Genomic DNA, 16,274 nt, shown 5'->3' on the forward strand with positions numbered 1-16,274 from the left:
GGAGAGGCCACAACAGTGAGAAGCCCGCGTACCGCAAAAAAAACCCAAAAAACAAGAGGGTAAGAGTCAGGAAAAATCTAGGACTTCAATTTGGACAATGAAAGAGACGGAAACGAAGAAACAAACTCCTGGTGGTGGTGAAGTTGGGAGAAGGTGGTGATGGGGGAGGGGATAAATGAATGATAGACTCATGACACTTTGAGGAAAAATATTTCCTAAAAAAAAGGAATTTAAGGTTACCTTCCAGGACAAGAAAACCAAACTTACATTCATTTTGAAAAAAAACTATTTACTTTTTTCCAAATATTATTCCAAATACATGTTTTATAGGCCACTATGGGTCATAAACATTCTATAAAAGAAAGCATTTTGATAGACATTGGAAATAATTTTAATAGAAGAAAAAGCTCATATTTATCTAGATGTAGCTATGTTACACAGGAAGATTTCAGTATCCAAAGTGCAAAGACAAAATGACTGTGGCTTTTCTTGCCACTCAAAATATTGACAATCCTCCCTTATAGCCTACTCTTAATTGTTAGTTGAGTGCCAAACAGATGGTACACTGACTTTTAGAAGCAGGGCTTCTAAATGGACAAGGGGGTGGGGGGTGTCAAGCATCAGAATGAATTCAACTTAAGAACAAACTGGCTTTGACCCCAACCAAACCCAAAGTCCAGCCAGAGGCCCATTAGAAATAAATATAAATTGTAGTATCACTTTTACAAGGTTGTGCCACTTAACACTATTAAACCTAATCAATCCAAATTAAAGCTAAACACACTCCCACTATTAGTTCAGTCCTCACCGTACCCCATTTCTATGAAGGCTCCGTGTTATAGCTCAGTTCATAATGGGGGAAGGGGAATTTCCAAGTTCTCGAAGGAGCCATCCTAAATCTTCTGTCAAAACCTTTCTTTACCCTGCCCTCCCACTCCCCACCCTGAGACAAGTCAATCTTACCAAAGAGGTAGGGCTTCTACCACTGTCTCATGGAAATTACACCAGAGAAAGGTCATTACATGAGAGAATTTGGCTTTAAGGCAAAGGGATGTACCCCCAGCCCCCAAAAGAATCACAACGAATTTCATATCCCACTTCTACCCCTGTAAAGATCTCCCATCTAAAAGCTCCCGATGACAGCACAAGGTGTTGATATTACATTACTTGAGGAGAAGGAGATATAAATAGTTTTCATAAAACCCCCATGCACAATTAAACTTGATTAAAAGCCTAGAGAATGCTAAAAGTAGTAATGAGTACAGGAGGCTGCAGAGCAGAGAGTACAGGTGCGCCCTTCCTTGTAGTCGGTAAACGCTGGCAAGTAACAGGAGACGTGACTTCACTTGAGCATTGGAGAAGCAAAAAAGTTGCCTTGTCGTCCTAGGTTGGTGGCAGACTTGCTTTTGCTCCCAAATCTAAAGAAAAAGAGAATGAACTGGAAAAGTATTCTATAAAAAATGATAAACAACTATAACATTACTTGACATAATCAATTAAAGTAGGAAACCCTCAACAACTACTCTGTAAGCTATTCTTTGTCACCTGAGATGAGGGAGAGGAAACAGTAAAGACCTTCAGACCCTTTTTAAAAAGGGGCTTTTAAAGTCGAGCTGCTAGCTAAGATCTAATTCAATTTTTCTTTCAGTAAGCTTCAGCATGATGGGAAAGAAGTCTAAGGAAGCAGTCATTTTTTATTTCCTGAGCAGACCAATTTTGCATACCTGGGAGTGTTCTTGGTGAGGGTGGAGCGGACTCTCTGTGACAGGGAGCTGGATGAAGGAGTCTTGAGGAACTGATGCTCAGGAGTGGTCACAGGCCCCAGTAAACTCACTTCAATCAAAGGTAAGACATATTTTTAAAGGAAGGGAAAAAAGAAAGCACTCTTGCAGGCAGCCAGTATTAAGCTGAATATCCTGTGAAACACTTAAGAGCTAAGGTTAGAGACCTAGCAAAGTCCCAGAGGTCAGTTTTGTCATCATTTTATAACACACCAGTATATATATATATATATATATATATATTTTTTTTTTTTTAATTTTATTTATTTATTTATGGCTGTGTTGCGTCTTCGTTTCTGTGCGAGGGCTTTTTCTAGTTGTGGTGAGCGGGGGCCACTCTTCATCGCGGTGCGCGGGCCTCTCACTATCGCGGCCTCTCTTGTTGCAGAGCACAGGCTCCAGACGCGCAGGCTCAGCAGTTGTGGCTCACGGGCCTAGTTGCTCCGCGGCATGTGGGATCTTCCCAGACCAGGGCTCGAACCCGTGTCCCCTGCATTGGCAAGCAGACTCTCAACCACTGCGCCACCAGGGAAGCCCCAGTATATTTTTTGAACTATGCAAGCAACTGCTCAGTGAGTAGTTGACATTCATTTTCTGAGTTAAGCCATTCTCACACTCATTTTCTGAGTTAAGCCATTCTCAAACTCCAAACTTCACAAATCTAACATCATTTGATTTTTCCTATACTAGAAAAAACAATATGCTCCCTTAAAAAGGAACTTGCGGGGCTTCCCTGGTGGCGCAGTGGTTGAGAGTCCGCCTGCCGATGCAGGGGACACGGGTTCGTGCCCCGGTCCAGGAAGATCCCACATGCCGCAGAGCAGCTGGGCCCGTGAGCCATGGCCGTTGAGCCTGTGCGTCCGGAGCCTGTGCTCCGCAACGGGAGAGGTCACGACAGTGAGAGGCCTGCATACCGCAAAAAAAAAGGAATTTGCAATAATGAAAGAATAGGTCTCCGAAGCCAGTGAAGTTGGAATGAAACCAGCCTCATATATTTTTGGTGGCAGTACAAACTGGCAAAGCCTTTAAAAAATCAAGTTGGGGCTTCCCTGGTGGGACGGTGGTTAAGAATCCACCTGCCAGTGCAGGGGACACGGGTTCAAGCCCTGGTCCAGGAAGATCCCACATACCGCGGAGCAACTAAGCCCGCGAGCCACAACTACTAAAGCCTGTGCACCACAACTACTGAAGCCCATGCACCTAGAGCCCATGCTCCCCAACAAGAAAACCCATTGCAATGAGAAGCCCATGCACCGCAATGAAGAGTAGCCCACACTTGCCACAACTAAAGAAAGCCCGCGCAGCAACGAAGACCCAATGCAGTCATAAGTTAAATAAATAAATAAATACATAAATACATAAATAAATAAATAAATACATTTATTTTTAAAATCTATATTAAAGAAAGAAAGAAAGAAATCAAGTTGGTAAGACATACCAAGAAACAAAAATGTTTAAAACTTTTAATTCAGTAATTCCCACTCCTGGGAATTTATCATTAGGAAAAAAAAGGTACATACATATAATGTTGATGGCATCACTATATGTAATTATGAAAAGTTGAAAAACAACATCAATACCTAATAGAATATTTAAGCAAATTCTAGTTTATAACCATAAAAATGATAAATAAGATTATATAGTAACAGAGAAAGTTCTCACAAAATGCTAAGTAAAATAAGAAATAATTATATCTAACTTAGTCTATCTATATTTTTTAAAAATATCCATATGGGTAAAGAAAGGAGAATATGGAAAAGTGAAAAAAAAAATAGGATGGAACTGTACAAATTTTTCTTTAACATTCTCAAAATTATTTTAATTTTATTGAAGAATATACATTTCAAACAGCTCTAGCAAAGGCAAGGAGAGGGCACCTGACCAAAAACCAGAGAGGGAGTCAGGCCCTTTAAAAAGCACACCTTAGGCCTTGCCTTACCTTTAACATCTGGGGTCTGTGGTGTTGAAAAGGCATTTGAGTTTTCGATGACATGCATGGGGTCAATGTTCTCTTGTTCCACCATCATGAACTGACTCCAGTATTCCAGGGGTAGTGAAAGCAGGCGCTCTACCACCTAAATGCCATCAAATATGTTAGCAAACTTCCAATGCTCAGGGCTTTTACCTCTCACCATTCTCTCCTGTTATGTTACACAAGTTCACATATATAGACATACATGCTTGCTTACCTTGGGTTGACGCTTGATGTCCTGTAACATTATCACTGGATCTGGATTGGGCACAGCATGGGCAACTATTGTAGGGCCAAAGACTTTAGCCAGATTGGCAACATCCATTTTAGTGCTTGGGCTCTGAGCCACTCTAAGTAAAAGAGCATTAAATTAGAAGACTTGTCCCTCTGCTTCAAAGCAGATCAAAATATAAGATCTATAGGAAAACAATTCAGCCCTCACATTCCCTCTCTAACACCCAACCCCATTCTCTTCCCCTTGGCAAAATTCCCTGACTCCCAGAGACAAATTTCTGCTCTACTCACCTCTGCAAGTGAATCATGAGGAAAGCTAATGTGTCTCTGTTGGCCTGGGGCAGTTCACCAACAGCCTGGTACATGGCAGCTATGCTGTTGTCCTCATCTGTGATTTCTATAAATGAAAAGAAAGTACCAAGAGGCCTAGACTTCTTTCCTTTGACAGCGGGCCTTCCAAGTTATCGATCACAAAGTCTCATCTATACAGTAAGCTTCTGAAACTTCTGATTAGGTTCATGACTGCACCAGACTCTAGTTTCATTAACAAGCAGGATATTGGCCAACAGCTCAATATTAGAGATCAGAACTCTTAAAAAACCAGCTCTTGCAGTTAGGGAAAGCAGCTGGAAACTCATGTTTCCAGGAATGCAGACATATAAGTGCAGTGACTACAATTATTAAGAAGGTATTCGTTCACAAAACATGTTAAGAGTCTACTATGTGCCAGGCACTGTTCTAAGTGCTCAGGATCAAGCAGAACTAAACAAAGGACCTTGCCTCATGCTACCGGAGGAGTCAGTCAAAAAGCAAATACCTATCAGACAGTGATACGTATAATAAACAGTAAGGCAGGCAAGAAACTAGAAAGTAATGGTAGCTGTTCTTTCTGACAAGGTGGTCAGGAAAGGTGTTTCTGAGGACAAGCTATCCAAAAAGAAACCTGAAAGGAAATAAAGGAGCAAATCACTCCAGGCTGAGACAACAAACATGATGGCCTCGATGGGAGTAACCTTGGTTATGTTCTAAGAACTGCAAGAATTCCAGTGTAACTAGAAAAGAAGAAAGGAGGGGAAGGGTGTTGAAGGAAATGATGTTGCCAGGACCCAAATCATGTGGGGTCTTTGGGGCTTGTTAAGGACTGTGGATTTTATTCTGAGGCTTTTGGGAAGACTTTGGAGAATACTGAGGACAGAAGGGACATTACCTAACTTAAATTTTAAAAGGACCACTCTAGCTTCTGTGTGAAAATTATACTGTAGAGGGCAAGAGTAGAAACAGGAAAACCAGTAGGTTCTTACATCACTCCAGGGTAAGAGAGGTGAAGATAATAATAGGAGTGACACAGTTTAAATTTAAGATATATTTACAGGGCCTTTGTTGACATGATTTGCCAATGGATTAGATGCTGGGCGTGAGGTAAAAAAATCAAAGATGGCTCCAAGTTCAAAAGGACAACCTAAAACCTGACCAAAAACACAACACAAAGCAACAACAAAAAAACCTGTTAGGACCCTATACAGTTTAGACAGGAAGAGGATAGCCGTGGGGAACGTGGATAGAGTTATTCATCCATCAAAGTATCTGAGCAACTGCTATGTTTCAGGCACGTACCAGGCAGGGGATAAAACAGAAAACAGGAAACAGAAAAGTCAAAAATTCCTGCCCCATGGGACTCACATTTAAGGGTTTTTTTTTTGTTTTTTAAATTCATTTGGCTGCACCGGGTCTTAGCTGCGGCTGCTGGGTGCAGGATCTTTGTTGCGGCACGCGGAATCTTTTAGTTGCAGCATGTGGGGATCTAGTTCCCTAACCAGGGATCGAACCCAGGCCCCCTGCATTAGGAGTGCGGGATCTTAACCACTGGACCATCAGGGAAGTCCCACATTTAAGTATTAAGATCTGCCCTTACCTGCTGCTTCCATAAAGGTCTTGTTTAGCCGAAAGGTCAGAAGGGGTTCTTTGAGGTTTCGAAGGAAGTCTTTCAGGAGGCTACAGATAGCATGGATGTCATCCACTTTGCTGAGGAGGGGTACAGTTTTCACTCTGAGGAATTTCTCTTTCAGCTCTTTTACTGTCCGGTCACAGCCTGAGATCCGATACAGGCCTGTCTATTATCAAGATGACACTTTCAGTTAAAAACCTCTTAATTACTGACACAAGTAACAAATTCACCCTCTCCAAGGGTGGACTCTTACCTCGGCCAGCCCTCTCTGCTCAATCTCATTTACACAGTGGACAACAATTGAAGGGATCATTGGAGAAGTCTGGGACACATAATCTGCCAGCATTCCCTGAAAAAGGCGAGTTTACAATTAGTATTTACACCACTTAGACCAGCAGATGAAGACCAATGGAAAGAGCCATCCCCAGACTAATATTCAGGCTGGGACATCATGTTTACTTTTAAATTCCTCTTCCCAAAGCATGTATTAAAACAAAGACTCAATTATTTTCCTACCTCCACACCAGGACTGATTTATGGTCACATATACCACACTCTTGCATGAACAAGTAATAAAAGACCACTAGCTACAACTCTGCCCCTGCTCCTCTTATAGTCAAGGGCATCAGAAAGAAAGCAATAATGAGATCACAGGTATGGAGTATAATATAAACTAATTTATTACTCTAAAAAAGAAAGCCTTTTCTATACTGTAATTATTCTTAGTAAGAAAAATTATTTAACACAACTAACTCACAGTTGATCATGACACAAACCTATCTGTAGAACTCCATGGTTCTATATTAGAATACAGAAAATTTGTAAAAAATTACATGCATGGATAAGAACTCTTAAGATTAAAGAAAAGTAACCTTTGATTTGCTGGAGGCTGGGTAGCAGCATAGCCATTTTTTGATTCTTGCTACTGTTGCTTATAACAATAATTTCTTAATGAATCAAACTTTAGAAATAATCTAAAGAGCATAGTATGGAATATCTCTAACATAAGAAAAAGAATAGTCAAAGATGAAATTACATGATGGCTGGGATTTGCTTCAAAATAATTCACTGAACAGGGTGAAGAGTAGATGGGGGTATTAATAAATCAAGACTGGACACGAATCAGTGATCGTGGAAGTTGAGTGATAGGAGCTAGGGTAGTTATACTAACCTCTCTACTTTTGTATATGTTTGAAATTTTACAAAATCGGATGGGATGGGGAGGGGAAGGAGGAGGCAGAGAAAACGAAGCGGGGGAGGGAAGGGAGAAGGAAAATAGGATGAAAACAAGGAAAGGGAGGGAGAGAGAAAGGGGAAGGGAGGGAAGGAAAAGGAAGAGGAGTTTGGTTTAGAAAGGTTACTAAACAGACAGACAAACCCAAATAGGATTCTGCTGCAGGTTAACATTTTACAATTTCTATTCATTATTTGTGAGAAAAAATATATGTGGCATCATTAATTTTTGAAAAAAATGACCTAAAGCTTTTAAAAGCTAAAGAAGCCATAACACAATGATGGTTCCCACAGGTCATACATACTTCTCCGATCTTGACAGGTGTCCCTATCAGGGTAGGAATGCAGGGAAGGGGACAGCGGTCCCGACATTCTGGATGAGAGACCACACGACAGTCTCGACACTTCAGAGACAGCTTGCCAAACTTTATTCGCTTTCCACATGGTACACAAGATTCGGGTTTAATAACCTGAGGATGAAACAGGAAGTAGTATGAATTAGAAAATTATCACCATATCAACCGATGTTTATTAAGCACTTAGCATGTGCCAAACAACTTCCTCATCCCTTTACACATATTTACTTGTGTAATTCTCACAGTAATCCTATAATTTTTTTAAGATAAGGAAACAGAAGCAAAAGGTGGCTAAGAAACTTGCATAAGGGCATCCAGCTGCAAGGGATCACTGTACAGTAGTGGAAAGAATTTGTTGGCAAGGAGTCAGAAAACCCCCATGTTAACTTTGCTACTTACTATCCTGTGGCTCAAACAAGTCAGTTAATTCCTCTGAGCCTCAGTCAGTTTGCTCGGGTTTTTATGAGTAAATCAAGTGGGACAAAGTTAAAACGTGCCATGTTCAAGCATGAAATGTAAATACATGTCACTAAAAAGCACAAACAACTGCTTCTGAAAAGTTGCTTTCTTTTAATTTAATATTACTCACAGAACGGAAAGATACACACCCTCTGTAACCCTGGAAAGTGGGATAAGAAGGAGGAAGGAAATTCGACATTTAACTTTACAACACTAAAGTATTTAAATTTGTTGCTAGTAAATATTACTCCCACAATTTAAAAAGTAGATGTGCCCAAGAGCAGCAGCAATCCCAGATTTACCGTCTTAGAGACAAAGTCATGCAGGCGCATCCCTCCATTGCTTTGTGGAGTGCTGGAGCCGTCTGTGTCGGTTTTTGGCTCCAGCTGCCTGCTGCTCAAGGTGGAGTCACTATTCCAAGGCTGTAAAGTACCTAGAAAGCAGGCAACTCTAAGCTTTGTGTCTTAGGTATTTTGTTCCTTCTGAATTTTTTTTTTCTTTTTGTTGCGCTGCATGGCTTGTGGCGTCTCAGTTGCCCGACCAGGGATTGAACCCGGGCCCTCGGCAGAAAGCGCAGAGTCCTAACCACTGGACCACCAGGGAATTCCCCCTTCTGGATTTTTAACCCCAATTTTAATATAACTGGTAGATAACCAGTAATCTGTAACAATAATCAGAAGTGAATACAATGGCTATGCAAAAAACTGTTTCCAGAGAAACAAGTTATATAGTGGTGTAGGCCAGGCTAGTAAGCCAAAGGCAGGGCATGACACAAACAGTGCTCTGGCCCTCAGTAAGCAACTACCCAAAACATCCAACCCCTGCTTCATGAGGGTTCTAAGAAACCAATTCTCCCCAGATTTTACCAGTTGTTTTACACAGGCAATTCAGCCACAAACCCAGCAGACCTGTTTTCCTTCGGCTCCTGGTCCAATATGGCACAGTCTCAATAGTGGACACAGCTTCAATGGGCCCGCCATCATTGGGAACAGTAACCGTAGTTTTTGCAACTATGGATTCATTTCCCTGAAACAAAGGTTGTAATGAGGGAAGGATAAATCTAATTTCCCCTCTACTATAGGTGTTTTGGAATAGTTAAAAAATTCCTGAGTCTCAGGAATTAGGTCAGGACTTAAGGACTTAGCTCAGGTCAGGACTTAAGCCCCCAGCCCCAAACACTCTTAAAGTTGAAATCTCATACTTTCAAATAGAAATACAGGTCACAGGAACACACATACAAACAACTAAGAACCACACATAAAGCTGACAGCTGTTTACTACTCTATTCATATGGATGATAAGGATCCTATTACACAGAAAAACGCTCACTGAACTTCTCTCTCAAAATAACACTGCAATGTTGACTTAGGATTTTTAATGCTTGGGGCCGCTAAACTTTGATGTGTTCAAGACCACAATTCTCTTGGCCTGGCTATTATTTTATGTATTTATTTATTTATGGCTGTGCTGGGTCTTCGTTGCTGCGCACAAGCTTTCTCTAGTTGCAGAGAGCAGGGGCTACTCTTTGTCGCGGTGCGTGGGCTTCTCATTGTGGTAGCTTCTCTTGTTGTGAAGCATGGGCTCTAGGCGCACAGGCCTCACTAGTTGTGGCACTCGGGCTCAGCAGTTGTGGCTCGCAGGCTCTAGAGCATAGGCTCAGTAGTTGTGGCACACGAGCTTAGCTGCTCTGCGGCATGTGGGATCTTCCCAGACTAGGGTTCGAACCCATGACCCAGGGTTCTTAATCACTGGGAGATTCTTAACCACTGTGCCACCAGGGAGGCCCTGGCCTGGCTATTCTTACCTGGTCTGCTGTGGAGCCAATGGAACGAGTTTTCTTTACAGGTCCGGGGGGACCATCAATGAACTGTCGGCTACTAGAGCGCTAGAGATGGGGCAAAAACCAAGAACTTTAGTGCCAAATAGAAGATCTGAAGCACAAATGATAAAATTATTCCATTGGATAACTTGGATGCAAGTCCTAGGTACCAGGACTGCAGGAAATAACAATGTGCACTCTCTCACTGCCTATTTCCACATGAAGCTTAAGTTGTACCAACACAAAAATGCCCTCAGTGCCCTATAAGAAACAAGCAAGCTTTGGAAAAATTTAGATGACAGCACCAGAAAAAGTAGAGTGGAATCCTATCTAAGGACATGAAGTCTTTGGAAACATATTAAGGACCCTAAACAAGCACAAAGATAGATCTCTGTATATCCCATTATACACACATTTCATCTGAAACTTATATCAGAGCACAAAAGTCCTGCATAAAAATTCATATGACAACTCAAACAAACTTAAATATATCCTTTTACTCTCCATGAATGAACTGAGAGCAGCCCAGAAGAGTGAAACAGGATGGGATCCTGTCCTGAGTTAGGACATCAAGGAATATCAATTACTGCCCCTGCAACATGGATTCTCTTGTAATCTGTGTTTAACAACAGCTAGAGCAACATGTCAGGAATGCAGTACAATGGCAACATTTCTGGAGAAAAGTCTTTTATTGTTACTTTGTAAAACCAAACAAACAAACACAAAAAAACCCCAAAACTAAACAAAACCATACATACCCTCTTTTCTCTCTTCTTCAGTTTAAAAGTCTTGACCAAAGAAGAATCCCAATCCTGTTGACAATTAAACTGTATTAATTTCTTTCTTTGGTTAGTCCTCCCCTAAACCCTGTACAAATAAATTTACAGAGAATTTTAAAGGCCTCTTGAGTCAGAGTACCTAACTCACAATTTGGGGAGACAGAAAGGGAGGGTCTCAAATGTTATAGCTATAGAGCTGTAGTGAGTTAACATGCTTTCTTTCCAAAATTGAAGCTATTATAATAGAATCAGGAATCAATACCAAAGAGGCAAGAAAAGGTTAAAGAATCAACTTCTGTCGTGATTATCTTCGGTGCCCGGTCCTTTATTTCTGATTATTTTTGTAATTAGTTTTAGAACTTACAGAATGTTGGGCACTATACTGCTGGCGTTAGATGTGAGCCTTACTCTTAAGGGATTGCTATCGTCTAATCAGATGTTCTGTACAATGTAGCCACTTTAAAAGTTCTAATTTAGGTTTTACATCTCTCAATCATCCCTCCTCCTTGGGCCCTAAAAAAGACGTTCATGTGGACACTGAAGAATTATTTGTCTTTCACTGTGGTCTAGTTCACTTCGCTCATTTTAACCATTTGCATTCATTTTTAGTAGCTACCTATGACCTCCTGATCCTGATCATCCCTGAAAACACAAAATCCAAAAACAGTCGTATATAGCTTAGCTAAATAAATTTAACCTCTCCAATTTATGGTCAAGTAATTTAGCTACTGGTTGTTTGATTCAGCTTCAGTTACAACAGATATCATATCATAGGTCTAGCTCTAAAATCAGCCAGTAATATATTCTAGTTTTATTACATATCCCAGACTATGTCATTCCTTATTTCAAAAAGGTGATACCTAATACTAATATCTACAAAACGGCAATTATTTCCCTAGTCAAACTCTGACAATTTGGACATAAAACCCTGCCTATGTAACAAGTAGTTGTCATTTATTTTGCTATCATCAGAAAACCAACTACTAATAACCTCCTGATTTATTGTTTTGTTTGCTAGCTTCCAGCCAGTAAAATAGGAGAGATACATAAACCAATAAACTACAAGTCTCTGGAACATCAAAGATTGAAATATCAGGAGATGACCTTTTATGGAGAAACACCACCATAAGTTACAAGAAGGGTTCTGCCCCACAAAAGCAGGGTAACAAACAGCTCAAACAGGTGAACCACTGTTCATCAAAGCATTATCTAGTGCCTGGAAACTTTCATCAGTCTTCTGGCTGAAGTTTCAGGGCACTGGTTTCCTTCTAATTGTGAAGTATGTCTAAGTTTTCCTCAAGAACCAGTTTAATTTAGAAATAAGGCACCAGTCTATTCTCCCCAGAGCAGCAAATAAACCCTGGCTGGATAGAGTCTTGCTAATTATTATTATTATTTTTTTGCTAGCTGGGGTTTTAATAAGTCAAGATGTAGTAATCAATTAATACAGGCAGCTCACAGATCCGTTAAATAAATTTAACCTCATGCCAAATCCTAAATTCTATATTCTCACTTCCAAAAATTAAATATATAAGCCAGTCTCTTACAGCTTATATTTATATTTTTAAATGCTAGTCAGTATCTATAACATATCAACTAATAAAATAGTAATAAGGGAATTTTAGAAGAGAGGACTGGAGAGAGATTCCTGAGGGAGCAGGGTTAAGAAAAATAGATAACTCTCAAAAATCAAGTGTTCATTACCAGCGATTCATCAGTCTTGTCAAAGCTGATATCTGATAAAATGGAACCAGATTCATCAATGGTTGACAGTCTAAATGAGTGAAACAGTAGTGTTAGAAACAAAACTGGAAAGTAAAACCCACCAACACCAGAACAAGTCACACTTGTCAGGTAACATCAGCAATTTCACAGTAGCATCTTCCCTGTGGAGATAACTACAAGCTCAAACCCTAGCTGTGGTGGGTTGCTTTTTATGGTTTTCATGGGGGACTATGTGCGTGTGCGCAGGAGCACACATGCAGCACAGTTGCTATTTCAGCTAAGGCCTTATAACAGAAGTTGAAAGTTACATTCAGGGGTATGGGTGCTATTCCCTGCTGAGTCTGTACTACAGGCTACTAAAAATCCACAAGGCAGAAGAGCGAAGTTTAATTTGATCCCAATTGTGGTTGCTTTCTACAAGAGAGAGTATTACCCAGCATTAGCTTTTTAAGAAATTAAGCCTGTACATCTTCTTAGTTATAAAGATTCCCCATAAAACAACCAGGCAACAAAATAAATAGCTCTAAAAGAGTGCTGACCTTTCCCTACGTATTGTATTGGGGGTGTTAAATTGAAAGCCTGGTTGAGACTATTCTAAATAGCGATGCAGTGGAACCAAAATTATTGTCTGGTCTTGGCTCACAGAAGGCCCTTCTAAACCAGAAGAGCTACGAGAGCTCTATAGAGAGTAAACACTGGAAGTATTGCTGAACTGCCACTTCCACCTTTAGGTTTCTTAGCAATGTGCAAGATTAGTTATTGATGTGCAATTCAGCATCAACATGAAATTTACCCATGATGAAACATCCTAAGGAAAAATAAAAAAATAAAATAAAGAGGGAGGCCTCTGCGCCTTTATTTCCCACACACCCTTCCTCCAAAGTCTTTTTCTGCTTTATTCAGCACACATTCCAGAAGCAGTATATCTAAGAGTTTAGATAACAAGAACTTATGACAGCTGTGTTGCTGATGATCAGATAACAACAGATGCAGTTCCCCCACCTTTTGTTCCCAGCATTGCCGCTGGATGGTTGGCCTCTGTTGAGAAAAGCCAGAGCTGATCTTTGCTCCTCGCTTAGTTGAATGCTGCCAGATGTGTCACACATGAGCATCTCTCGAATCAGCTGAATCTGTCTTTCCTACAGACCAAAGCAGAGTAAAACAGCCTAACTAACCAGGGGAGAAAGCTTCACCTCAAATTTATGGGACAGGCAGACCAGAAGACATTAAAATACAGCATTATGCAAATGAGCCTTCAAGAAGGCTGCTACACCAATAGCATATTAATTCACAACAAGCCCAGGTTGTGTCTCCGATTTCTGACTGGTAAAATGAACTCCATCTAGAATAGTGGGGTTTCTGCTATAGGACTTTTGGATCAAACCGCTAATCCAAGAGAAGACAGTACTGCAAAATGAGAGTCCCAAAATAGATTTCACATAGCAAAAACACTTTAGTGTCAGCTAATTAGGACAATTATTGGCTTCTTCTACAGCTCAAAGCAGCCACCCACCTTTCTAAATGGTGGAGCAAAATGCATTAAAATGGATATAAAGCTGTGATGCACTGGAACCAGACAATTTGAGCTTACTGAGGCATCTAACACTGTACGAAGATGAATTAGTCCCTCCTAGCAAAGGCTTGCCTTTGTACCATGACCCACCCTGGTACATCAGAATGATAATGCTCTATGTTCTAGTGTTCACATTGGTTGAATACATCTATCCCTTTACCCTAAATTAAGAGCAGTGATGAAGGAAAGACTTAAGAGTTGTCCTGCCTATATCAATGACAAAGTACTAGCTATTGACATCTTATATGAGGATGTTCTAGGTAGCACTTATAATCAACAATGAGACAGATCAAATATGCTAGGATTTATTTCTCTGCCTTTCCCCTTAATTTTAATTCTTTAAATTCTCATTTGAAATCTGTCTATTAAGTAAAAGTTTCAGGTCTAAAGGAGAAAAAATTTTTTAAATTTAAATTTCAGCCTATGAAGAATAGGATTCCTTGGCTGCAATTTCAGCTCCAATCATAGACAAACTGCTTTTAGTTCTTTAATGTAGAAGAAACTGGGTATACCTGGGCAAGTGGAAACATTACCCGTTGATCTTCCCCCATCCCCACTGTCACAGTTCTAGCATAAAAAACAATACACACCAGCTTTTCACAGTCAGCCTCAGCTCGCTGTCTCCGTTTGATCTCTACATCCACCTGATTGCGTGCATGCTTCAGCTTAACATCCAGAGCACTACGCTCAGTCTCTACTTTCATCAAAAGATCCTTGTATTTGCCCAGCTCGTGATCTGTTCTCTGCCACTTTTTACGGAATTCTTCAAAGTCCTTGGCCAACTGGATAAATTCTAAGAAAAGGGGGAAACTTTAATAATTCAAGCACCAAACAGAGTATAAATGCTCTAATAAATGAGTCCTCTGGTTAGTTTTACTCCAAATGCATAATTAAGGGACCAGATGAACTATGGGCAAATCCATCTGAAAATAACCAGGAGCAGATCCTGGATATATGTCCATCACTCTGGATGAGAGCTTTGTGGGGAGCAATTCCTATTTCAATAGGCCAGTTACTTTTGGCTTAGCCAGTGGCATCTGCTATGGAATAAGTAAGTCATTAGTCACCTGGCTCCAGATGTAACACTAACAGTAAAAGCTCCTGAACAGAAGGCAATCAAAGGGGATACCTTTGGGGTAGCTGTCACCCACCAGGACAGTTACAGCTATAAAACAAAAACAGTCTCCTTTAGAGTCACGCATTGCTGTGCCAGAGAGGCGTTAAACAGCAAATTCAAATGTAACTGTAGTATGCTCCAGTAGATATAGATTAATATTACAGATGTCTAGGCCTACAATTGCATTCAGCTATATAATTATACAAATACTGATTTGAAAGTAAAGAGCCAATTTGCCTTTGCTGTTTAACACAGCCCTGAAGGGTATGTAAACATTCCAGTTGGAAAGACAGAGGAAGAGAAGATCATACTAGCTTTGGGTGAGTCACTGATAGAGGAACGTGGACTCTTTTCAAATGTCTGCAAAGAAAGTATCCCTTCTAAGGAAGGCAGCACCTCAAAGCATGATAACCCTGGTGGCATCCGTTCTTATCACCTGCTACTGGCAAAGACTATTCTATAATGCCTTACTATTCTAGTTAACCTCAATCTACCTCTAAGCTTCACTCCACCAGCATCATGGAGGAACTTTCCAAGGTGTACATCTGCTGCAGGTTAAACTAACCCAGTTTACGGCTGAAACTAGGCCAAATTCACACAAAGCTAGCAGATTCTCAGGTAGTAAGGGTACTTTTCCCATTTGAATTTAACCTGAGAGCATAGAAATAATATAGTGCTTTTTTAAAGCAATTTTAATAATTTGACTAAATTTCAAACTTACAAATTAGGATAACAATTCAATCTAGAGAAACCAAGTCTGATACATATGGAAACAGGTTTTTAGTAAACAATCGATTTTAGCAAAACAGGATATTATGACTTAGTTATCTTAGACAACGCAAATATCAAGGATCTCAAAAAATAAAATATATTATTACAAAATTCAAATAGTTTTAAATGATATACTGGTTTAGTTAACAGTTTGGAACACATTACTAAGGGTTTTTTTCTCCTTAACTTAAACAAAAAGAAAACAAACAACATATCCTTTTGCAAATTTAACTATTTCAAAATTACAGATTCATAAGAAAAAATTAAAAACAAGAGCTGGTTCTTAGCCATGTTTACTCTCGCGATTCACCAAGCAATGCACTTATTATTTGTGTACTTTTCGATGTATGTGATACTTCCATTTTAAAGAATAAAGAATAGGAAACACACTTTTCAACTACACAGTCTGAAAACTTTCTAGCTCCACACTGTGGTCAATTAAATGTTTCTAAATATAGTGTTGCCTACACACTCAAATACTTACTGAATTGAAAAACAATTCTGAGAATG

General features: G+C 40.0%; 1 protein-coding gene across 11 annotated transcripts in view; it reads right to left on the minus strand.

The window, feature by feature from the left end:
* Nucleotides 1-268: 268 nt before the first annotated feature.
* RACGAP1 (Rac GTPase activating protein 1) overlaps nt 269-16,274 on the minus strand; it is a 33,442-nt gene continuing 17,436 nt past the window's right edge. For 9 of the 11 annotated variants that reach the window (XM_027106224.1, XM_027106229.1, XM_027106223.1 and 6 more), the window contains 15 exons: nt 14,467-14,669; nt 13,306-13,442; nt 12,283-12,352; nt 10,558-10,611; nt 9,785-9,865; nt 8,889-9,006; nt 8,283-8,413; nt 7,471-7,635; nt 6,186-6,281; nt 5,900-6,098; nt 4,279-4,384; nt 3,971-4,103; nt 3,721-3,856; nt 1,725-1,833; nt 269-1,418 (listed from right to left, as the gene is read on the minus strand). In XM_027106224.1, the coding sequence (XP_026962025.1) occupies nt 1,343-1,418; nt 1,725-1,833; nt 3,721-3,856; nt 3,971-4,103; nt 4,279-4,384; nt 5,900-6,098; nt 6,186-6,281; nt 7,471-7,635; nt 8,283-8,413; nt 8,889-9,006; nt 9,785-9,865; nt 10,558-10,611; nt 12,283-12,352; nt 13,306-13,442; nt 14,467-14,669 (1,814 nt within the window). In that variant the 3' untranslated portion in view covers nt 269-1,342. The remainder of the gene's footprint in view (nt 1,419-1,724; nt 1,834-3,720; nt 3,857-3,970; nt 4,104-4,278; nt 4,385-5,899; nt 6,099-6,185; nt 6,282-7,470; nt 7,636-8,282; nt 8,414-8,888; nt 9,007-9,784; nt 9,866-10,557; nt 10,612-12,282; nt 12,353-13,305; nt 13,443-14,466; nt 14,670-16,274) is intronic. The other 2 variants (XM_027106226.1, XM_027106219.1) reach the window with 1 other exon arrangement.

The sequence above is a fragment of the Aethalodelphis obliquidens genome, unplaced genomic scaffold, assembly GCF_003676395.1.
Source record: "Aethalodelphis obliquidens isolate GAN/ISIS:26980383/991018 unplaced genomic scaffold, ASM367639v1 scaffold8, whole genome shotgun sequence".
Classification (NCBI taxonomy): Eukaryota; Metazoa; Chordata; class Mammalia; order Artiodactyla; family Delphinidae; genus Aethalodelphis; species Aethalodelphis obliquidens.